Below are 10,974 nucleotides of genomic sequence, written 5' to 3' on the forward strand. Positions count from 1 at the left end.
CGTGTATTAATGCTAAGATCGGTTTTAACCCACAGACTTTCTTTCACGTTGGCCTGCAGAGCTTTTATCTGATACTCTTTCGTCTTTTGTTTCCAGATTCCGCATAGACAACACGGATCACATAATTGACGTGAACAAGAACAACGCGGCGTTCGAGTTCGATCAAGTCAACATAATATGTCCTGCTTATCCACCCGGAACGTATGACGATGATGCCGAGAAGTACATCATCTACAACGTAAGTTCGTCGTTACCTTCACTTACAAATCTGAGATTCCTAAGTCCGTCATTCAAAAGTACCTTTGAGAACAGTGGCACGTTATTCCAAAATAAAATTTCAACTCGTGCGTAATTTAGTTGAAATTTAATATTAAAATTTGTAAATCTCATTCAAACAGTCAATTTTCTCCGATCCATTCCAATAGAATTCAAGTAAACAGTCTTCCTAACACATGATCTACACTACGAGTTGCATTCTTTCATTACCAGACTATTTTCGATTTTTCTAGCCTGTCTTTTTCGTCCTGTGTTTTTTCTATGTTGTAAAAAAGTATCTATAAATCACTTCGAAAGATGCAAGATATCACACAGCATCACATACGTGAACAATGTACGAACTGACGAAACTCAGAGGTTCGTAACGTTGCGACGTTGTCAGATGACGCGAACTCGGAAGTTTTCCTAAAATTTTATCGCCTCTTGGGTAAATAATTTGTGTATAATCAGCACGGATCAAAGTCTGCATCTGCAGTCGGTGGATATCTGTCGTTGTACAATTCCAGCGTCAATTTCAAATTTCAGGTGTCAAAAGAGGAGTACGAGACGTGTCGGATAACGAATCCGAATCCGCGGATAATCGCGATATGCAACAAGCCCAACAGAACAATGTACTTCACGATAACGTTCAGGCCCTTTACGCCGCAGCCCGGAGGGCTCGAGTTCCACGCCGGCAAAGACTACTTCTTCATCAGCACATCGTCTAAGGATGATTTGCACAGACGCATCGGAGGACGATGCACAACCAACAACATGAAGGTCGTATTCAAGGTCTGCTGCGGAAACGAAGCCGACCAATCCTCCTCTTCTTCGGCGCGCAACAACTGTACGTTTTCGTTCGACAAAGAATCATGAATCCAATGCCAGCAGCTAAATGCACCCAACTTTTTGAGAACATAGTAAAATCGCTCTGGAAGGTTCCACGCCTAAGATTCCGAATCTCACCTTTTCATGGGTATTGACAAGGTTTCGGTCATTGCAGGGCTTGAATACCTTATTTCAATGAAATCAAAAAATTTGGCTGCTGACTTCAACTCGAGTAAAAACCGTGGACGAATACTTATCCATGTTGTCTTGTTCCCAGCCGTCGCAGTGACAAGCAGCACCGTTTCGACCAGCAGCTCATCCAGCACGGCCGGAGGTGCAGGACTCGTTCCTCCCCCACCCAGTGTGATGAAGGGCGGCGAACGGTTCTACCCTGGAACCAACGTCTACCATAATCATGACCACAATCAGCCGCAGCCAACAATCGTCCCCCCAACCCTCCAGGAAAACGTTCCCAACTCCCCTTACCCAGGGCATCCCCACCCGCCCGAGCAGCCACAGCAGCCCACGCTTCACAACGGGCCACCGTCGTCCTCGCCACCGAAGACAACGTCGACGCAGAAGAAGAAGAACAGTAAGTTGCACATATCGTTAATTCGACGTAGAGTATCAAGGTTTTTTTTCTCTTTTTTTTTTAATGTACTACTCGAAAAATTTGTGCCAAATGTTGGCAAAAACAATCGTCGTAAAACCTGCAGAAGGTAGGAAAATATTTAGAGGTGGCTGCCAATTATGGAAATATTTTTTATTTATTTTTATGTGTACGCCTTACGGACTTATACATATATTTATAGTTGTTTATTTTCCTCGTATTATGTGGTCTAATTAATCATCGTTTATAAAAATTAGTATTGGAAACAAAATAGGGACATTGAGTTGGTGTGCTACTCCTCTTTCGGGTAAAAGACGAGAACAGCCAACTACGGAATTGTTAGGCTCAGTTTGCCGTTGATTGGTGAATGATTAATCGAACCACGAAACGAAAAAAATAATCTAATATATGTTTAAGTCCGTAAGGTGTACACATGAAAATAAGGAAAAAGTATTTCCATAATTGGTAGCGACCACTAAATATTTTCCTATCTTCTCCAAGCTTATGACAATTGTTTTTTCCAATATTTATCACAAATTTTTCGAGTACCATCTTAAGAGAAAAAAAAACAGTTAAAAACGAGCCACCCTTCAAGGTATTTTCAGCTTGTCGTCACGTGACCGAATTAAGAGTTTATTTCAAGAATCTGGATAATCTTCGATAAAAACTTCGCATAGATTTGGAAGTTTTCGTAAAATGATCATGCCACTGTCGGAAAGTGTGCTCTGGTTGGACATGGTTAGTAAATATCGGCTCAGATTTCTTGTATATTTATTTCACTGCGAGACGGTGTTTGAGGTTATATTTTTGAAATTATTCCGTTATCGTAATAATTTATCAGTCTTCGCTAACCGCAGCATACTTTTTAATGCTAGAACGATCACATTACAACAAATTGTAAGTCGCATCGATGATATGCGAGAAAATGAGATGGATTCTTGTAAATATTCTCATATCGGTCACGTGAAAAAACTAGAAAAAGAGAATCTGAGCAAATTCGAGTAGCCTAAGCTATCAACTAATTAAGAAAAAATTTCGTAATTAGAACGCTTAAGATAAATAAACTCTGCCATTTTTCATCCGATTCTCATGTTCTCGGTCTTATTAAATACTTCTTTTGTCTTTTCCTAACCTAACTTTTGATTCGTCCGATTCATGATTCCTTACAGTGAGGAAGCTGTGATCATTTTTGAAACCTTATTCACCCCTTCAAGAAGGGTTATACTGCCGTATACCCTCCCTTATGTACAATGACAATCAGTCATTTCACCATTGTTCATGAAATTAAGTGTTCTCTTTGAGCTTAGAATCAACGTTAGTTGATTCAAAATGACTGTTACAGAATGATGATTCTTTTCTTAGTTGCTACATCACAACGGTACGAAAAATTTTTATTTTTGTTTCAAATCACTATTACATTACACTTTCTTAACCCTAACCCTGTCACATGGGGTCTTTCGCGTCTTAACCTGATTTTGGCGATTTTGAGTGCTCGATAAATTCTGAAAAAATTGCAACACATTCTTTGAGGCGTCCAGTCGAATATCCAATGGTTAATTTACTCAATCATTCATTTACCAGGAAACCGCGCGCCTTCTTATTTACAAAATATAAACATAACAAGAAATCACTCGAGCACAAAAGACCTTGTCACGTGAGTTCTAAAGGTTAACTTTACTCGCCGTCTTGAAAAAACCGTTTAGAACGACGATACGTTTTTTTTTTTTTTTCTAATTTGAATACTTTCCCTCCGCCATGTTGGATTCGCGGTACTAAATTCCGTAATTTCGAAGTCAGGGGGATAATTCGATCAAAAAGGAGTTACAAACTGTAATTCTCCCGTCTTGAAAGGGTCAATAATATCTTTGTATTAAATTGTCGTTACATCGAATTCTAATCAATATTCTTCTCTTTTTCCCCCTTTTCGCAGAGGAGTATTCAAACCATCCGAACGAGGTTGTGAAGAACGAGGAGCTTACGTACAACGGTGCTTCTCGACATTATTCGGTATCATCTTCAATAACCGGTAGCGTCGCGACGCTGGCGTCGCTGCTGCTGTCGTTATACGCGCCCGTAATATATATACCGGCGATACCGCTTCGGTGAAGAAGTGCAACAAGAGCAAGCGGATCTGCGCGAAGAAGCTGCATCGGGAATTAGCGGTTTATATAGGAAAGCAAAATGTGCGCCGCCCCTCTTACCTATACTGTGATTGTTTCGATAATTAATTAATTAATTAATTTATGTAAATACATATGTGTATTTGTATAACGCGTATGTATACATATACATATATGCGATCCGTTGCCGCGGGGAGACGCGCGGCGTGTATAAAAGAAAAAAAAAAAACCCTACCGAATATGAAACGACAAGTGGTCGAAGGAGAGCAAAGGGAAAAGAAAAAACGAGTGAAAAAATTAAAGAAAGGTGAATCGTTGTGACGATATTTATGACGGGATAAAAAGGAAGAGAGAAATTACAACGACGGGGGACAATTACCCTCCATCCCATGACGCTCCACCACCACCACCCCCCCCCCCCCCTCGTTTACGGACACGAAACAATCTAGATTCCAGGCAACCAAGACGGCACGCGGCGATGTGACAGAGATAGGGATAAATAGAGAAGGGGATATAACGAGGATGAGACACACACACACACACACACACACACAGAGAGAGAGATAAAGAGAGAGAGAGAGAGAGAGAGAGGGGGAGAAAGAAACCGTATACAGTGATTAAAATTAATATGGAGATAGAGGACAACGATGTAATACATAAAATAACGGGGAAAAAATGAAAGCCATATTACTATTAAATAATATTATATATGTATATATATATACATATATATATACGTATATGTACATACACGCACATGTTATCAATCGTAATATGTGTGCGCAGTATATAAACTATAGATATGTATACATACACATATATAGGTACCTAATTATTATTATTATTACAATTATTATTATTATTATTATTTTTATCATTATCGATATCATAGACTACTGAGATTGTAGCCGTTTGTTGGTTGTCCTATTAATTATACACGAACCTTTACTATAACGAATCCGACGACCTTAGGTATTTATTGAATATTGAACAAAAAAACAAAAAAAAAGAAATACATGCGTATGGATATACATGTGTGATGTATATACGTATTATATGTATTTATATTTGAAGAAACAGAAATGTGAAGAAGAAAAGAAAAAAACAAAAAAAAATTTACACTCAACCAAGCTAATAAATAAAATGAACGAAAATTATGTATGTACATTGATTAGAAGAGATAGGGAGGCCAGGAATCTGTACGAAATAGATTTCTCTGCTTTTCCGCGGTAAAACGAGAACGGTTTTTGTGTGTACGACGAATTATTCTATGTGTATAATGTAGGTAAATATGTAGATAAATATTGCATACATGTATATACACATATATTACACTATTGTATGTGTTAATGTAGGGTTGGGACCCATATATACATATATACGCAGTGATGTATACCTATATGTATCATGTATTATACATATATTTGGACTTTCGTTAGATCAACTCTCTCGGTTTCATTTTACTGCGTAATAGTTTTGCAGTTTTCTTGTATTTTTTTTTTTTTTTTTTTTTTTTTCACACAATCGTTTTTCACCTCTCGGTCACAACGAATCGAGTCCCGGTGCGGATGGAAATGAAATAGAAATAAATCGGGAAAAAAACGATACTGCAATAAGCACGCGTGTAAATAAACTCCCCCGACGAATATATGTATATGTATTCGCGATGGCCAACATGCGCGGTAAAAAAAACATACAAATAGAGTAACAAGAGTAAAATGGTGGAGAAAAGAGGCGAGAGGGTGAGGAGAGAGAAGTAATTATGGCCGCAACGTGAAATGTTCCGCAATCGGAACGGTGACAATGAAATAACTCGTAGTACGTGATGTGTAATTGATTGTTACATATATTGTCCGCAAGTTCTGTGCAACTATAATGCGTAATATACACTTTATCTAAGAAAAAAAACGACGAAAGTTACACGAAAGGAGTGTAGAGAGAATTGACAAAACTGTCAACGAATAAAAAAAAAAAAAGATTCTTTTAAGAGTCGATAATAAATAATTTAACAATGAATCTCTGATATCACACGACGCGATACGAATTTACAAAATGTAATCATGAACAAAGTGAAATGGGAGGAGGGGATGGCAGCAGCAGCAGCAGCAGCAGCAGCATCACCGATGAAAATTTTGTATCATAGTTGTACCATATTAAACTATTGGATATATATATATATATACATATCCACGATATCTATATATATATAGATATAAATCTGTATTATATTTATTATCTATGATTAATAATTGAATATTAAATATTGAATATATACATACGTATAATTAGTATTCTACGAAAAATACTACATTCGATATGACGATATAACATATACACGCATACAAACATACATACACACATACCTAGGTACATACATTTATACTTTAAGAATATTCTATATACATACTAGTGAAATGAAATTCATTTAGAAAACAAATGAATAAATGAATAAACGAATAAATAAATATAGAATCTGCAGAAGGCATAATGCAGGATGAACCCAAATTATGTGTACGTTACCTAGTTCATGCCCATAAACGCAATGTTTCAACACCGCCGGCGTGTCACAAAGTGTGCACAGTCACCGATTCTGAATAGACGAATAAAAGTTTGTCGAAAAAGATTTTCGTAATTTCCATTTATCGTAAACTTCATTCAAATACCGTGCAATTTTCGTTTAATAAAAAAACCATTCGGTAACGGCAAACGACAATTTTGTGACCACGTACACACACGTAATTCGTGAACATCCCGCTGTTCGTAACATTCACGCAATACACGGTGTTATAATAAACAGTGATTGCTACGTGCGTTTTCTTTTCCCTTATTTTTCTCATTCTTCTTTAAATCACTCATCGGCTCAGCGATAATCCTCACTTCTTCTCTTTCTCACGCAACTACATCTGACTTGTGACAAAAACCGATACGAGTCATTTGAAGACTAGAAATAATCCGACATTCATACACACATATATATATATATATATATTTCGATTGTACATATACATTATGAATGCAATAATTGACCATTTATTTTTATTCGTGCTACCCTTATTTATCATTATTATTATTATTGTTATTACTATTATTATTATTGTTGTTGTTGTTGCTGTTGTTGTTGTTATTACCACCGCGGTCGCATTTAGTATAACTATTGTTATTATTATTTTGCATAATTTTTTTTGCCATTGTTACAGCTATTTTCACCAGTGCGGATAATAATTGAACAATTAGTTGCTACCTTCACGTATGTAGGTTGAAACTGAAGGAATAACATGACGAAAACAATCGAGGATCGTTCTCGACGATTCTTAATGCAAGACGCGATGAATTTGAAATCTACGGGAACGAAGCTTTGGATGATGATATATATTATAGACTGAAGTTTGTTCCCTCGAGTTGCAAGGATATTCATGACGATAATAATAATAATGATGATGATAATAATAATAATAATAATATTAATAACAATTGTTATAATAGTAATTATTATAGAATTAGAATTGATACCGATATACATATTTGTAACAATTGATTGTATATATTGGAGAATTAATTTATACGGACGTGTTGAAAATTGCGCGATTCGATTTTCGAGGTTATGATACCGGCTGTTGACAGTCACTTAGACTCCACATTATCATCCGTTTAACCTTCAAATATGAATGCAATTCGGAAACTCGGAAAGACGAAACAGATCGATAAAGTTTGCGGAAAAAAATAAAATAAAAGGAATGTTAAATGCAAATCTTGTAGTACGCGTGAGAAAAATATCGTTTGGTTGTATCGTGACGAAGTATATATATAGTAATTGAGGTGGGAAAAAGAAGAAGAGAATTTATGAAAACGCATGAAAACTATGATGGAAAACACACTATTAGTATACGTATCGTAATTGTGTGCACCACAAATTCGTTGGCAATTGTTATTTAATATGAATCGCGGAAAATACAAAAACGAAGCGAAGAAAAAAATGAAAATAAGTAAATGAAAACAAATAAAAAAAAAAAAATATAATAATAAATACCGACACGAGTTCTCGACTATCTATCATAATACTCTTGTATATATACATATATATATATATATAATGTATACGTTAGGGTGATTCGAAAAAATCATAATTTTTTTCGAAAAAAAGTGGTAGTGAAAAAACGTTTCGAAATGACGAAAAAATAATGCCTGGACGCGGAAAAATTTTTTAATCAAGATTCAGAGGTAGCGCAAGTCGATTTTATGTATTTATTTAAGGTTTTTTTTTGTAATTAATTAAAGATCTACTAGTAGATCGAGATCTAAGTTTTAAAGTTGTCTGAAAAACACTGTGTAAAAAGTACAAACCTTAAGCTTCAATTTTCTTTTTTTTTCGATTTTTAGAATTTTTTGAAGGGTAAAAATATACTCGCCAAGTTTAGTTGATTTCTTTAAAAAAATGCTTTACCGAGAAATATCTCATGAAATACTGAATTATTCAAATTTGACAGGATAGCTTTTTTTTTAAGAATAAATCAATCTACAAAAAAGGTATCTTGTGGTTTTTTTCGTAAGGTATATATTTACACTGGCAATTACGATCTTGTCTAAATTTTACGAAAAAAAAAAAAAAAAACCTACAAACAAATACATAAAATCGACTTGCGCTACCTCTAAATCTCGAGTAAATAATTTTTCCGCCCGCAGGCATTATTTTTTCGTCATTTCGAATCGTTTTTTCGCTACCGCTTTTTTTTTCGAAAAAAATTATGATTTTTTTTTTTGAATCACCCTAATACACGTACATACGTACATACGTGTTTAAACGACGAAGATAAAGCGAGGGAGACGAAGACAAACAAAAATATGATATATAGTTAGACATAATAGAATTATCCACTACAGTATTGTAAGACTAAGTAAGTATGTTAATTGTGTTAACTCGTCCGAAAAGTCTGTACGTTAATCAGTGACGCATCGGTTTATTTATTTTATTTTCGATTTTTTTTTTTTTTTTTTCACGTTCATCTTGTTTTTTTTTTTTTTTTTCTTGTACATCCGTATACTTTTATACACGCACGTAACATAACAGTAATAATATCCTAAGATTCAACGAAGGCCACGTTGCGCACGTCGGTTAAAATCATTACGATACGAAATCGATGTCTAATTGTAAGTAGGTACGAAGAACAATGTCGGGATTCGCATTTTTCATTTTTCTTTTTTTTTTTTTTTTCCCCCCTTTCAACGTTTTCTTTTTTTACGTATAAAGTTACCGCCTACACAACGTGGTTACAGGCTGAATATTCGTTTCTATTTCTATTTCACCCCGTCTGTATCTTGTGTTATTTTTCTTACTTTATATTCCTTCTCTCTCTCCTTATTCGTGTTTCTGATCTCTAGTCTAAAACGAGTCGAAGAAAACAAAAAAAAAAAAAGATAAAAATTTAAAAAAAAAATCATTCTGTCAAATGACTCCTTCCAATTGTTAACGTGATCGGTTGAAATATTTTATGTTAACAAATGTGTGTAAATAATTGCGAGTAATTAGGATTATTATATACGTTGTGTTTGCAACGTGATTTATTGGTAGGCGGTAGACTTGGCGATTTAACGAGTAATAAGTTTCAATGACTATATGACAAAACGAGTCGCACGTGCGTAACGAAGAAATTTAATCCAAACTCCTCGTTCGGAGTTTATATTTAATAGGAACATGTAATAGCCGATTAATTGCAAACTGTCACTTGTGTTTTGTATAAGGAAATTTATCAAAGTATCATTACTATTATTATTATTATTTAAATACGCCTAATTACACTTTAACGAACGTCTGTAATTTATATACATATATATATATATACATATATATATATGAGTTATAAATTACAATAGATTTATAAAATATATACATACATACGTACGTACATACACTATATTTGTATAGACAGGCTCGAGAAGCTCTGATAACAACGATGACGACGAAAATTTATTGGAACGAATCAACTATAGCATAACACAATTATAATTATTTAATCCTGAATCGCTATTAATAGTAAAATGACTTAAAACTAAACTTCATCACAGATATTCGTTTTCGTTCTTTATTTATTTATTTATTTACATACTTATTTATTTTTAACACCCCGCCCCTTCATCAAAAATACCCTTAATCCTCAAAAAATGCGGTGGAAGGTGAAGTTCGAGAATTTGTGTGATTCCTTTTTTTTTTTTTTTTTTTATTTGCTCAACGGAGTAGAAACATTTTTTCTTTCGTAATATATGGACCGAAGTTGAATAAGAGTATTTTTTTTTAACGAAGATTTCGATTTTCATTTCAATCTCTGTTGAAAAATTTAAACTCAAACCGACTCTGGGGGTGAAAAAAAAATTTTCATCACACCCACCTTCTACAATCGTATAATTTTCCAAAAAGTATCCCTTCCGTAATTTTTTTTTGTTTTTTTTTTTTACCCCTTCCCTTTCGTTTTTTCTCTTCATTCCATTTACTTCGATTTTTGTGTTGTTTTCATTTCAAGGAACCGACAGCCTTCCGATCGATTGTCAAGAAATATGTACAGCCATACGTATGTATAACGTACAAGTAGTTGTTATATTTTTTCGTTTCACTTTGCATACAATTGTACAAGGCCTGCGTGTCAGACTCGTCATATATACACACACATTGCACACACGCACACACGCAAACGTACACAACACGACAATTATCGTCCCCTGAACGTGGCGACGTGTGTATAGTAATGATAATAACATATACACGCAACTATCTCACTAATATTGTATAACACACCCTGTTGTGTGTAGCAACACGTGTCACATAGTCACGAAAAGTATGGCATCTGTACATTACAACACGTTGCACGATTAATAACGCGATGTGAAATGACAAAATTACAAACCGAGGTAATAAGTGACGAGGAAATGAATAATAATTATATCGATGAAAATTCGTATCTTCAATTTCAGAGAGAGAGAGAGCGAGAGAGAGAGAGAGAGAGTGAGAGAGCGATGTCTGTAAATAAGACTAATCATAATGACTAACGATAAACGATGAAATTCATATATGTTATAGATATATATACGTATATAAATATATATGTATATATATGTATATGTAGAAGAATGAAGAAAGTTTAGTCGAAATTCCGGTCACGTAAATGAAAAAAT

General features: G+C 34.7%; 1 protein-coding gene across 3 annotated transcripts in view; it reads left to right on the forward strand.

The window, feature by feature from the left end:
- Positions 1–9,210, forward strand: part of LOC124182469 (ephrin-A5) — a 444,902-nt gene extending 435,692 nt beyond the window's left edge. For all 3 annotated transcript variants that reach the window (XM_046569793.1, XM_046569792.1, XM_046569794.1), the window contains 4 exons: positions 97–238; positions 802–1,102; positions 1,361–1,675; positions 3,624–9,210. In XM_046569793.1, the coding sequence (XP_046425749.1) occupies positions 97–238; positions 802–1,102; positions 1,361–1,675; positions 3,624–3,799 (934 nt within the window). In that variant the 3' untranslated portion in view covers positions 3,800–9,210. The remainder of the gene's footprint in view (positions 1–96; positions 239–801; positions 1,103–1,360; positions 1,676–3,623) is intronic.
- The last annotated feature ends 1,764 nt before the right edge of the window (positions 9,211–10,974 follow it).

Source organism: Neodiprion fabricii, chromosome 5 (genome assembly GCF_021155785.1).
Source record: "Neodiprion fabricii isolate iyNeoFabr1 chromosome 5, iyNeoFabr1.1, whole genome shotgun sequence".
NCBI classification, from domain to species: Eukaryota; Metazoa; Arthropoda; class Insecta; order Hymenoptera; family Diprionidae; genus Neodiprion; species Neodiprion fabricii.